The sequence below is a fragment of the Macrotis lagotis genome, chromosome 1 (genome assembly GCF_037893015.1).
Source record: "Macrotis lagotis isolate mMagLag1 chromosome 1, bilby.v1.9.chrom.fasta, whole genome shotgun sequence".
Classification (NCBI taxonomy): Eukaryota; Metazoa; Chordata; class Mammalia; order Peramelemorphia; family Peramelidae; genus Macrotis; species Macrotis lagotis.
In genome coordinates, this window is record NC_133658.1 from 844,707,325 (window position 1) to 844,722,092 (window position 14,768).

General features: G+C 39.4%; 1 protein-coding gene across 1 annotated transcript; it reads left to right on the plus strand.

Annotated features, from left to right (window-relative positions):
• Positions 1 to 227: 227 nt before the first annotated feature.
• LOC141508663 (interferon-induced very large GTPase 1-like) lies at positions 228 to 14,488 on the plus strand. Its single transcript, XM_074217483.1, is given in 2 exon segments — positions 228 to 354; positions 357 to 14,488. Coding segments are annotated over 2 exon segments (7,257 nt in total). The 3' UTR covers positions 7,487 to 14,488.
• Positions 14,489 to 14,768: the final 280 nt, after the last annotated feature.

Below are 14,768 nucleotides of genomic sequence, written 5' to 3' on the forward strand. Positions count from 1 at the left end.
ATCCAACAAACAATATGAGGCATGGTATGTTAGAGGAAAGAAGTAATCTCATGCACATTCAGTGATGTAGGAGAATAGAATGAATGTATTTCCTATCTATTGGTTCCTTCTATATTTAGGAGCTCCCATAGCTCCCTTCTAAATTATACACACTTCACCTCACACCTTGTGCACCCAATTCCTCCCACAGGTCTTGATTAAGTGATGTTCTTTACTCTCCTACAGGCATGTCTATACCAGGGCATAATGATGATGAAACACACTATGGAGACTTGGAGGTGAAGTTGAGATAATTGGGACTGGATGTCTAGTATTGAATGCTGAAGCTGCAGGAACAACTGGGTGTGACCTCTGCCCTAGAGAAATTCTGGTACTGAAAACCCATGCAAGACATCTTTGGGAGAAAAGGACATTGGAGAATCTTCTTCAGGTGTTGAGCAGCCTGAGTTCAGAAGAGATGCAAAAGGAACAGTGGGTGACAGTGAAGGAGAGACAAGAGAGGGCCCAGACAGCCTTGCAGGAACTGAGAGAAATGCAGGTAGCAGGCAAAAGTCGCCAAGAGGAGATTGTGAGGAGTAAAGAAGAGGAGCTGAGGCAGGCCATGGAAATCCCACTCAAGTACTGGCCAGTCTCTGAGAGACCCCTAATAGAGGTCATAGAAAACATGAAGAGAAATCTCAGTCTCATGGAGGGTACCCTCTCCTATAGGGAGAATCTTCCTGACAAAGAGCTCCTCGGAATGGTGTCAGGTGGCCTAGCCCTGCAGGGGATTTTCCAAACCAATCATGCTGGGGATCTTCTGGAGAAGAGAGAAGAACTGATCAGTCTTCCAGAGAACTTCCACTTGCTCAGCCCAGAACAGGGAACAAGGATGGAAACAATGGAGTTTTTGTCTTCTTATGAAGAGTCCATATTTACTCAAAGCATGGAGAAACTGGGTTTTAGTGTTAGCTTTTTGGCCAAAGGTGGAGGTTGGGGATTTAACCTGGAGACTAGCACTGATCATAAGAGTTCTTCTGACTCTAGGAAGATCCATAAGTCACATTCTGAGCACACTTATTGTTGTACCACCAAGTTCAGCTATATCCCACTGGCCTCCTGCCACTTTGCAAGGGATCGGTTCCATCTTTCCAGTTCAGCGTTGCAAGAATTAAAGCAGATAGAGGAACTTCTGAGCAACTTCAATGGTGAAGACATTCAGGAACTTCTGAAGCAGAGATGTGAGGCATTTTTCCAAAGGTTTGGCTCTCATGTGAACCAGGGTCCATTGCACTTGGGAGGAGTATTCTGGTGGAAAGCTGTAGCTGAAGGCTTCAAATCAGAGGAGCTGCACGTTGTGAAGCAACAAGCCTCAGAGGCCCTTGATGTGTACATTGGAGGCAGTTACAATGGTTTTGGGGTGAAAGTTGCAGCCACAGGAAATGTATCACATTCTCAGTCTGAAACAGTTTCTCATAATAGAAGTTCTACTGATTTGCAAGCAAAATTCCAAATATCTGTCTATCAAACAGGAGGCCCTCCAGAGGTGGATTCTCTCCCTCAGTGGAAAGCTGGTCTTGTGGCTAGTAACCACACCTGGTGTGTCATTGATCGAGGTTATCAACTAGTACCTGTCTGGGACATAATTCTGTCCAACCATCAGCAAGATTTTAAGGATCCCCTCCGAGTAACTCAATGTCTCACAAACATATACACGGTCCTGACTGGCCAATGTGCAAGGATCCATGATGGAGAGGTGTTCCTGAGTGTTATACAAGAAGCCAGGTCATTTGTACAAGAAGTGAAATCCTGGAAAATCACTGAACCTGAGGAAAAACTAATGCAACTGATTATCTTTATGCAAAACCTGAATAAGAAAACGAGCAACTATAACATCTGGATTAATATCTGTCTCAAAGAATCTGCTCTTCAGCAGTTCTTGGTTGATATTGTCAATTTTTACAAAGATTTCCCTGTTCATGAAACCAAATTCATTAAATCCCAGTTAAGTAGCCTTCTGTATCCTCATGTCTATCAAGTGAAAGACTTCCCTCAGAGTCACTCAATTATGCAGTGGGTTTTCTGCTCTGTGAAGGAACAACAAGATTTCTCTGTCACAGAGTTTGCTGATTTCATTCAGCTCTTAGAAAAGGCAAAGAATGAGCTTCTTGAAATAAATCACAACTCAGAGTACTTAGAAAAACTGGAAGAAGCTCAAAGGAAGACTACTTATAAGATCAGTTCATCTCTCAGCTCCTTTTTGAGGGTCTTGAAACAGGCAGAAGACTCAGGTACACATCTCTTGATACTTTCTTTTGCAGCTGCTACAGGGTACAAGGAGGAAAACCAAATCTTCCAATGCCTCCTAGGACATGAAGAATTAAATTTCCTGTTATGGGAAATGAAACAAGCCCATGACAAATACCAGTACCTTAATAAGAAATGTGGCTACAGTGCTCAAGCATTCTTACTCTTCACAGGGCTTACAGTAACCCCTAGAACAACTTCTGTGTCTGCAGAAGAAAAGAAACAACGTTTGAACCTTATGCAATCTCACATGGGGCAGTCATGGTCCAAAGAAGTGCTTCATGTCCTCTCAAAATTCATTGCTGGTCATGATTGGAAAACTTTGGAAGAAGACCTGAATTTCCTCATCAGTGGAGATTATCAAGCTACAGTGAACTGTATACAGATGGAACAGGTGAAAAAAGAACTGGAAAGTATCTGCCAGAGAAAGAAAAAGCCATGTGAACTAGAACCAAATATCATTAAACAGCATGAAATGATAAAAAATTCCAACTTTTTAGACTTAGCTAAGAGACTTGGTCTAGAGCATTACTATCCAAGGAAGATGGGTCGAGCAGATTTCCATCTGATTTACAAGGCTTCTGTCCATGACAGTCAGCCAGTCTCAGAGAAACAATTGCCATTTTATTTCCTCCAGAAACTGTTGATGCTGGATTACCGACTGAGATACTTGGTCTGTAAAGATGATGGAGACCCAAGGACCGGGGGGTCATTGAGTCTGACAGATGTTGAGGATGACACTTCAGATCCTTATGATGATTTGTTTGATGATAATGAAAAACCCTCTCTCCTCTTGTCCAAAGGCCAGCCCCACATTCACCCAATGGACACCCAGATGATGATTTTTCACTGTGCAGATGATTTCATGAGACAGTACATTTCAAACAAACTCTCCATTTGTCAATTTGCTCTCCCTCTTGTGGTGCCCAATCCCAGTACTTTGGTCATAGAATTCCCCCTCTGGTCTCTCAGTCAGATCAAGAAAAGCTGGAGACAGGTGGAAAAATCAGAGGGAGAAGACTCAGTCATTAATTTTAATAACCAACTCATCTGCCAGGTACCCATACCCATCGTGTCCTTTATAAGAGTTGTGAATTCGGCTTCTTCTTCCAAATCTCAGATCTTGAACTCTCTGCTGAGTAAGCACAAACATGATGCTTTTTTCCACCGTCACTGCCGAGGAAACAGCAAATCCTGCCTTTTGATGAGAGGTATGGTAGAAATTTCCTGGTTCTGTCCAGGGGGAAGAGATGAGGATAGATTTGAAAGGTGTGTTGCCTTCACCAACCTCCGTGGGGATGCCAAAGATTATGAGTCACAACTCAAATTTCTGCTGGAAATTTCTTCAGTCACAATTGTCCTTGTGTCTGCTTCTGATAAAAGTGAGAGGACCACCAAAATAGTTCGTGCCTTGTGGAAGTCAACAAAACCTTTGATTTGTTTGTTTGATGACAAAGATAAGACTATAGGCAATAATCCTGACCAGAAAGTGAGGATTGGGATTAGAAATAGAAATGAGGCAGAATTAATGGATGAACTCACAAGTGTCATCAATCGCTTGCTGAAGTCTTCAGGTCCCTTTCTCAGTCTGGAAGGCTGTGCTGAAGTTGCTCGCAGACATGGCTTTCTTGTAGATGTGGACAGAAAGGAGTGTCAGGAGGGTAAGGGAAAGGCACAGACTCTGATGGCACTCATAAAAGAGATGAAATTGTCTGAAATGAAAGAGAATTTACTGCCTCTTCAAGGAGAACTTTGGCACAAATGGTGTAAGAAAGATAAGGAGCTTTATCACCTGCAAGAGAAGGGGAATCGCAGCCTTGAACAGCATAAAAGCGAGATTGAAAAAGAAAAGCAAATTATAAGACAAACTCAGATAGCAAGGGCTTTTCCTCTCAATGATTTAATGCGCTCTGTGCTTGAAATCTTTCAGTCTCACTCAGAGAAAGACAACAGCACTGACCTGTACTTCCTACAGTGGCTGAGTACATTTATGGACAATCTAACTAGAGATCACCTGGAAAAACTCCACAAGAAGTACAAACAATTGTGTTTCCTGGTGATGGCAGAAGACCAAAAGGAATCAAAAAATGACTCCTTGAATTGCCACAAAATGGAACTAGAAGCTGTCTCCAAAGAGATCAGGGATTCCTCATTGGGTATTGAACATCTCCTGAGAGAGGTTGGTCAGATATATGAAGCTTTGGAAGAACATTCATTGCAAAGGGACACTGTACTCTCCCTTTCTCAAATTGCTGCTGACTTGATGGTTTCTGGGTATCCCCTGGAGCTGATGGATGGGGATGCTTCCTATGTACCCCTGAAGTGGGTGGCAGCTATATTTGACAGATTAATTGAGAAAATTGGAGACAAAAAGCTTTTTGTTCTCTCTGTTCTTGGCCTCCAAAGCACAGGGAAGTCCACTTTGCTGAATGCTATGTTTGGCCTGCAGTTTAATGTCAGTGCAGGACGATGCACACGAGGAGCTTACATGCAGTTGCTAAAGGTGGAGGAGACACTTTGGGAAGAGTTGGGTTTTGCCTTTGTCCTTGTGGTTGACACAGAGGGACTCCGGGCTCCAGAACTCACCAACAAATCACAGAATCGGGACAATGAACTGGCAACTTTTGTTATTGGACTTGGAAACCTGACCTTGATTAATATATTTGGTGAGAATCCTTCAGAAATGCAAGATATCTTGCAAATTGCTGTGCAGGCCTTTCTGAGAATGAAACAAGTGAACATTTCCCCAAGCTGTCTCTTTGTGCATCAGAATGTGGGGGAAATCACTGCCAAAGATCAAAATATGGAAGGAAGAAGACGACTGCAGCAGAGATTGGATGAAATGGCAGTTATGGCTGCAGATCAGGAACAGTACTCAAATATTAATCGCTTCAGTGATGTCATTCGGTTTGATGTAAACACTCATGTACATTACTTTGCACATTTATGGGAAGGGGATCCCCCAATGGCCCCTCCAAATCCTAGTTATAGCCACAATGTCCAGGAACTAAAACGAGGAATTCTTTTAGCTGCCAAAAAAGAATCCAAAGGTCACATCCTAAGGATATCTGAGGTAAAAGTCCGGATTGATGATTTGTGGAAAGCCCTGGTAAATGAAAACTTCATCTTTAGCTTTAGGAATACAAGGGAAGTTGTGGCTATGACTAAACTTGAGACAATATATAACAACTGGACCTGGAATCTAAGAAGTCATGTGTTGAGTTTGCAGAACCAACTGACCAATCAGATTCAGAATGGGGAAATTCAGGATCTCCAAAGAAGTTCTATTGAGGCTAAGGTTGTAGAAAAATATGAAGCCATCAGACAAGAGCTCCAAAGATATTTTGATGAAGACCAAGAGAATGAAATTCTGATCCAATGGAAGGGTAACTTTGAAAACAAACTGAGAAATCTTAAAGAGGCACTTGTTTCAGAAAGCATTAGAAAGTCCAGTGATTTCCTAAGTGTCAGAAAAAGGCAATGTAAACTGGATGAGGAGAAGTCTGAATATGAGAAAAAGTTGTTGTTAAAAAGCAAAGATATGGCTCTGTCATTAATGGGTAAAGAAATAAGTGAGGTGGAGCTGAGAGAGAAATTCAATCAACTTTGGGCAAAGTGGGTCTACGAAGTATCCTCAAATTACCTTCCTGCTGAAGAACCCAATATTGATGTAGATTTGGAGAATGTCTTTCTGGAACATTTTAAACAAGAGAACGATGTGGCAAACAAACTTCAGAATTATTCCACAGGGAAAGGATTTCTCATTGATCACAACAAACATATTACAATGAAGAAGAAATTTCATGTTTATAGACCTGCTATATCAGAGAGTGATAAGAAGACCATAAAGCTGACTACAGACAATATTACCTCATTGGTCAAGGAAACTATTGAATCTAAGTCAAGATTGGGAGTGGATTATAATATTAGTTATTTTCATGAAATACTGCAATTGACAGACAAGAAAATTGATTCTGCATCCAATGAGGCACAATACATATTTACAAATGAATATAAAATAGATTTGTCCTTATTTTTATGTCATAAAGCAGCAGGTGCATTTAAGGACATTCATAAAGCATTCAAGAGAGCACACGATCCTGTCACATATCTTCAAAACAAGAGAGAGGATTTCCTTACAAGTTTTAAGATTTCCTGCCAAGGTGCAACCTCTGTCACGGCATTTGCTGACTTCCTATGGTGCAAACTCACTGATTCCCTACCAAAAGCTATCTGGACGAAGATAGCCCTTGACCTCGCTGGGGAGATTAGGGCTAACTGTCCTGCCTTCAGTGGAAACCGATCCAATCTGGAGAAACACATCCTTATCTCTCTGATTAAGAAAGAGAACTTTGAGAATTATTGGGAATACATTCACACACCAGAAAAGTTTTTTAAAAATTACATTGAGGATGAAATCCGGGAATACTGTTTAAGTGGAGGAAATGAGAAATGGAAGAAATTCTTATGTATTAGTTTAGAATATTTTAAGCAAGTTATCCTCTCTGCTATTTATGAGTCAAGTCTCGTGGCCAAGGACCAAAACAATTCTGCATCTGTGTGGTTAGATACTTTTTGCCATCACCTTGGGCATCATTTGAACCTTCCAAGAGAAGACTTAAGAAGCATTGAACACCAGAAGATAAATGATATCTTATTCCTCAAGGAAGCCATGACTGAACACCTGAATACCGGAATCCAAGAGGTGGGAGAGATCTGTGAAGATAAATTTATAGAGAATGTTGTACATGAGATTAATGCCATGCTCTTTGCTCAGCTCAGTGGTTGTTGGAACCAATGTCCCTTTTGCAAAGCAGTTTGTACAAATACAGTCATAAATCATTGTGAAGACCACAGTGTCCCTTTTCATCGTCCTGAGGCTCTCACTGGCTTTAACTGGCATGAGACTGATGAGTTTTCAATTGATTTCTGTACTAGCTCTGTGGCAAGTGATAATACGTTTCGTTTTGATGGTGGTGAGTGGATCCCATATAAGACCTATCGTCTGGCAGGTGGTGAGTGTGCCAAATGGAGCATCACTCCAGACACATCTGCCCAGCCATATTGGAAATGGTTTGTGTGTCGATTCAAGTCAGAACTAGAAGATCGTTACAAGTTAAGATTTAAGAACAAAGGTCAGATTCCTGATAATTGGTTCGGTATCACCAAGCAAGATGTGCTGAAGGACCTGGATAAATAATAATTCTCAGTAACACCAAGGATTCAGAATGTAGAACATTTTGAGAACATGTTCTATTAGAAATGATTTTTCAGAATATGAGTATTGGAAGCATATCACTATAAGGAATATATTATATAGAAATCATCAAAACTTTGTCACTGCTTAAAAAATGCAATGAAGTCAAATTAGAAAGACTAGATAATGGAGAGTCATAAAAACTTGATCTTAATCTTAAAATTTTCAATAAGCAAGAATCTAATGTATTTATGGAAGAACTGCTGCTTGCACAAAATGTTTGAAAATCTCAAAAAGGAGTTTCATAGAAACTAGGTTTAGAGTACCAACTAACACCAAATAGAAGAAGAAAAAATGGATATGTAATCTCAATAATAAAAGGCCTTAACATGAAAAAAATAGAAAATAAATGGAAGTGATTCCTTTCTTATCTGTGACAAGGGGTACAATTCTTAAATAAACTGGAAAGATGGACAACTTTAAAATACATTACATGAAATTGAATATATTGACATAAGAAAAGTTAGGCTTTGAACAAGTTGTATTATATGAATATAATGGAATATCATTATTTTATAAGAAATAACAAGCAGGCAGATTTCAGGAAAACCTGGAAAGACTTACATAAACTGATGATGAATGAAGCAAAGAACGCTGTACACTTTAGCAGTAACATTATGCGATGATCACCTACGATGGGCTTAGTTCTTCTTAGCAATGCAGTGATCAAAGACAATATTAAAAGATTGGTGATGTGAGATGTCATCCACATCCAGAGAGAAAAATTATGAAATCTGAGTGCAGAATAAAATATACTGTCTTTTCCTTTTTTATTTTGTTTTTTGCTTTCTTCTTCTCATGATTTTAAACTTATAGTTGTCATTATTCTCTCACCACATGACCACATATGGTCATATGCATAGCATATATTGTACATGCAGATTACTTGGTATCCTGGGGGTGGGAGAGAGTGAGAGAGGGAAGAAGTTTTGGAAGGAGAAAATATTTAAATATCTTATTCTATAGCAGTTTTGTTTTGTTTTTTTACCTTTTCATGTGTCTCTTGAACCTCCTGTTTGATGTCCAAATTTTCTATTTACCTCTGGTCTTTTCATCAGGAATTTTTGGAATTCTTCCATTTCATTAAATGCCCATCTTTTTCCCTGGAAGAGAAGGCTCAGCTTTGCAGGAAAGTAGATTCTTGGCTGCATTCCAAGCTCCCTTGCTCTTTGAAATATCTCATTCCAAGCCTTTTGATCCCTTAATGTTGATGCAGCCAGGTCCTGTGTGATCCTTACTGTGGCTCCTTGATATTTAAATTGTTTCTTTCTGGCTGCTTGTAGGATTTTCTCTTTTTATCTGATAGTTCTGGAATTTGGCCACAACATTCAATGGTTGTTTTCATTTTTAGGATCTTTTTCTGGAGGGGATCAATGTATTCTTTCAATAACTACTTTGCCCTCCGATTCCATGATATCAGGGCAGTTTTCCATCACTAGATCCTGTAATAATAAGTCCAGGCTTTTTTTCTCTTCAGTGCTTTCAGGAAGTCCTATAATTTTCAGGTTGCCCCTCCTCGATCTATTCTTGAAGTCGGTGGTTTTGTTGATGAGGTATTTTACATTTTCTTCTACTTTTTTCTATTTTTTGATTTTGTTTAACTGACTCTTGCTGTCTCATGTACTCATAAGTTTCTGTAGACTCCATTCTATTTTTAAGGAGGAGTTTTTCTCATTAACCTTTTACAACTCCTTTTCCCAATTGGTCAATTCTACTTTTGAAAGAGCTTTCCATTTGACCAATTGAGGTTTTGAGAGAATTATTTTCTTTTTGCATTTGCCCAATTGAGGATCTGAGAGAATTATTCTCATTTTGTATTTGTCCAATTGATGATGTGAGAGATTTATTCTCATTTTGTAATTGTCCAATTGATGATCTGAGAGATTTATTCTCCTTTTGTATTTGTCCAATTGTACTTTCTAAGGATTTGTTTTCTTGTTGCAAGGTATTAATTGTGTCTCCCAAATTTTTAAGCTCCTTCCTTATTTCTTCAGGGAAGTCTTTCTGTGCTGAAGACCAGATTGTATTCTCCACAGAGGTTCTAGGTCTTTCTGAGTTAGGGTCTTTCCCTTCCAAGAATTTTTCTATGGATCCACCTTTCTGCTGACCCTTCTTCATTTTGCTAAGACCTTGAGTTGGGGAGGGGCTGGTTCACAAGGGGCTTGGGATGCTAAAGGCTTTACTCACTGAGTGCAATTTCTCTGGCTGGCCAGTAGGAGGCGTTGGTTGCTTTCTCTGGAGTGTCTGTGACCTTGATTGAGGCCTTCTCCCTTTGCTTGAAGGGAGGAGTTGGAGCTATTGAATTCTTTTGCCTTCAATCAATGGTGCTCTTTACCCTGGCCTGAGGTCATTCCTCAGCTGGGCTGGTTCTTCTACTCACACACCTGGGCTTGAGGAAGAATTAGTTTGTAATTGTTCTAGGAAGAGGTCTGAGCCGTAATGGAGGTGTGGACTCAGAGTTCCTTAGACCAGAGGAGCCCAGGGATGGTGTCCACAGCTCTCCTGCACGGGAACTCTGCCCTCAGCCCTGTCCACAAGCTCCCCAGGAACAGCACCAACACCAGCGCCTCTACTTCATAGTTGACTCAGTCCCCTGCCATCTAGCCCCACTGCTGATCCAGCAGGTCCAGCTCTTGGGCCATCAGACTCCCAGTTCCAATTCAGCTGTTAATCTGGTTGATCCGGGGCTGATCCTCCCTCTGAGCCCAGACTTACCCGCCCAAATTCGTCCAGTGCTGCTGGGGAAGACCAATCCTGAGGTAGAAGTTCTTTCTCCTGGCTTTTCTTTCTGTGTTTTGTAAGTCAGATTTCTTTTAAGAGGTTTGTTTCATATGATAGATGGGGAAAGTTCAGGATACTTTAGAACTCTGCCGGTTTTCTCTCCGCCATCTTGGCCGGAAGTCTCAAATAACCATTTTCTAATGGTTAAATGTTGAAAGGATACAATGCTAACAGAAAAATTGTAAACTCTTAGTAACTATAAGAAAAAATCCTAAAAACCACTACTAAGAGCAATGGGAATCATAACAATCCAGAGGTTTTGATACATCATATTCAATTATCTGGCAAAGATGGCAATAGATATGAATAATCAAACATTTATGTTTGTGTGAGATAATTTGGAAAGGCAAAGATAGTAAAATTGTCTGAGTAAAATGTATTTGGGAAATATTTAACAAATATATGAAAATACAATAAAATACAGATAATATTAATATGTGCTTTTTCCAAATCAATATGCATCCACATAGATTGCCATTTATGTTTTATTGGCCTCCATTTATTTTAAGTTTTTGCAAGGCAAATGGGGTTAAGTGGCTTGCCCAAGGCCGCACAGCTAGGTAATTATTAAGTGTCTGAGACTGGATTTGAACCCAGGTTCTCCTGACTCCCAGGCTGGTGCTTTATCCACTGCACCACCTAGCTGCCCCATTGGTCTCCATTTTTATTTGAATTTAATATATTGTAATGTTGAATCTATGGTAGGACAGTGTATGCATATAACCAATCTTAATAACAGTTTTAAAGTATGCAAATGAAGTGGCTAAAATGTTCACATCCCTTGATCCAGTAACTCTTTTGAAGGCATAAATTCTGAGAAAGTCAAAGGAAAAACAAGTTTTCTTATATACAAAAAATCATAACACAACTTTTTAATAGAAGAAACAAACTAGAAATAAAATAGAGTATCAAGAGGTGAGTGACTGAAAAAATTTGGTATATAAGTATCAAGATGGATTATTGTGAAATAATAATTACTTATTGATCAATCATTTTTTTTTTAGTTTTTTTGCAAGGCAATAGGTTTAAGTGACTTGCCCAAGGCACATAGCTAGGTAATTATTAAGTGTCTGAGGCCGGATTTGAACTCAGGTACTCCTGACTCCAAAGCCAGTGCTCTATCCACTGTGCCACCTAGCTGCCCCTCAATCATTTATTTTTAAACACATCATTTAATTACACATTTAATTTTGTTCCTCTAAATTATAGTAGGTTAAGAACTGTATATGAGATTATGTGTAGGCTGAAAGGCTTTTTGTACCAGCTAGCTTCCCTGTTAACCAGAATCCTCACTTCTCTTAAAAGTCATTATTCAATTAACTTTCTTATTTCTATTAAGAGCATTGTTATAGATTAATGACATTGTGATAGCATGATCAATTATAAATTACATGTGGCTAGAAAATACACTGAGTATTGCTCATTTATGAAACTCCCCATTCATGAAAATTCCCTATTCTTGTCAACAGTGGTTACAAGAGATAGCCTTCCATGAAGATGATGGACCCAATCAAAAAGTGTAAACTTCTGTGAGAATCAATAATATATTCCTTAATTTGAGATTAATATTATTGCTCATTTACTATGTTTTTCATTCAGATATTTCTTATATATACATCCATAAAAGTTTTCAAAAAGCTCAGTTCAGAGTTCTTGTACCAACAGAGTTGGACTTGTATCCATTATATTGAAATATGCTAGTCATGGCTAATAAACTGTGCTTGAAATTTTTTTTTATTTGTTTCCTTTATTCACAGATTTCAATCATGACATAAAGATGTAAAAATGATAGGATAAATGCATAGAAGAATGAAAAGAGGTGCACGAATTGATATAATGAGAAGTTGTATTGACAATTAAATATGTTTATCTTTACATATAAACATAAACATATATATTTTTATATAAAAAACAAATATAATCTATTTCTATACATACATATTGATTGTGACAATGTAAATAGAAAAAACAAACCATCAAACAAGCAAAATGAATATAGCAAAATTAAGACTTCCGGCCAAGATGACAGAGAGAAGACAGACACTGTGATAGTGCTCTCTCTCTTTCCCCTCAGAAATAACATGAGAGAAACCTCTTAATAGAAATTCGAAGGGGAGGCTAGGTCGCACAGTGGATAGAGCACTGGCCCTGGAGTCAGGAGTACCTGAGTTCAAATCTGGCCTCAGACATTTAATAATTATCTAGCTGTGAGGCCTTGGGTGAGCCACTTAATCCCATTTGCCTTGCAAAACCCTTGAAAAAAAGAAAGAAAGAAAATTTGATCAACAAAACCCAGAAAGAGAAGCTAGGAGAAGGTCACCTACGAAGAGGGTCTGTCTCAGGGGACTAGGGGTGAACTGAGATACAAGAGCAGAGGATTAGCAGTGGGGATGAAGCTGGAGGAGGCCATAGGGTCAGCCTCAGCCATGAAGACTTTGGTGAGTGGCAGCTGTGAGATTCAGCTTTAGCTTCAGAGTCTTTGGCCAGGGGGAGAAGAGCTACAGGAGGGTGAGTTCCAGCACAGGGTCTCAGAGCACTTGTGGAGAACAACCAGCTAGGCCAGAGACCTGAGCTCCATACTTTCTCTGGAGCCCTTTGCCCAGAACAAACAATAAACAACCCCTACCCCCTCAGGACTGGAGAGTTCCCTCAACAGAAAGAGATTAACTCCCTCCCCCAGGGCCCAGCCCAGTGTTCAAGGTCAACTCAGACCCTGATGCTGAGGACCTCACTCCAGAGAAAGAAACCAGCACCCCCTACTGGCTGTTCCTTGAAATTACTAAGCCAAGTGAACAATTAATAAGCCGAGATAACAAAGCCTCTAGGATCATCAAAAGCAAACCTCTGAGAGTCAGCTCCCCCCTACCCCAACACAAGATGAAAAAAGGCCAGAGAAAAGGGGGCCCCATGGAGAAATAATTAGAAGGGACAGATCCTAACCCAGAGAAATATAGCACTGCTGAGGAAAATATAAATTGGTCTCCAACCCATAAAGATGTACTTGAAGAAATCAGGAAGGTGTTTAAAAATCAATTGGAAAAACTGGGAAAAGAAACTCAAGAGAAAATTAACACATTGCAAGAGAATATGAACATCTCACAACAAGAAAATAAATCCTTAGAAAAAACAATTGGACAAATACAAAATGAGAATAACTCTCAGATCTTTGATTGAGCAAATGCAAAAAGGAAATGATTCTCTCAAAACTACATTTGGGGAAATAGAAAAGTCCTTCAAAAATATAATGGACCAACTGGAAAAGGAGGTGCAAAAGACAAAGGAAGAAATATCTTCACCTCTACAAAAAAGAATGGAATTGGCAGAAATTAATGACTACATGAGACAACAAGATTGTGTTAAAATAAACCAAAAGACTGAAAAAAATAGAAAAAAAATGTAAAATATCTCATCAGCAAAACCACTGACCTTGAGAATCAATCGAGAAGGGAGAATATAAGAATTATTGACCTTCCTGAGAACACTGAAGAGAAAAAAAAAAGCCTAGTTTTAATATTACAGGATTTAGTGAAGGAAAATTGCCCTGATATCATGAAGCCAGAGGGCAAAATAGTTATTGAAAGAATACAGCAATCCCCTCCAGAAAGAGATCCTAAAATGAAAACACCAAGGATTGTTGTGGCCAAATTCCAGGACTATCAGATAAAATAAAAAAATCCTGCAAGCAGCCAGAAAGAAACAATTTAAATACCAAGGAGCCACAGTAAGGATTATGTAGGACCTGGCTGCATTAACATTAAGGGATTGAAGGACCTGGAATGAGATATTCCAAAGAGCAAGGGAGCTTGGAATGCAGCCAAGAATCCACTACCTGGCAAAGCTGAGCCTTCTCTTCCAGGGAAAAAGATGGACATTTAATGAAATGGGAGACTTCCAAGGTTTCATGATGAAAAGACCAGAGCTAAATAGAAAAGTTGGACATCAAACAGGAGGCTCAAGAGGCACATGAAAAGGTTAAAAAAAACTGCTATAGAATAAGATGAAACTGGATATATACCTACTTGGGAGAAAGAGTCTCATAATCCTTGAGAATTGTAACTCTATTAGAGAGAATAAACATAGCCAGAAGTGAGAGACACTCAAAACTTTTTTGTGACTCAGATGGAATGAGTTAAAAACAATAGTTTCTTAAAAGGGGGGGAAGTAAGGAGAAGGGAGGTTGGAGGGAGACTGAATAGGCAAATCTCATTACATCAAGAGGTACAAAAGACCTATTGTAATTGAGGGGAGGAAGGAAGGAGGTAAGAATCACCTGACTCTTCTCAAAAAGTTAAGTTTGACACACTCAGTTAAGTTAAGAATTTTATCATACCTTTCAAGCATTAAAAGGGGGAAAGGGGAGGGGGGATGGGGAGGGGGAGAAAAAGGGAAACTAAAGAAGGGAGGGAAGAAGGGGGGAAAAAAGGGAAAGGGGAAAAAAGGGGGA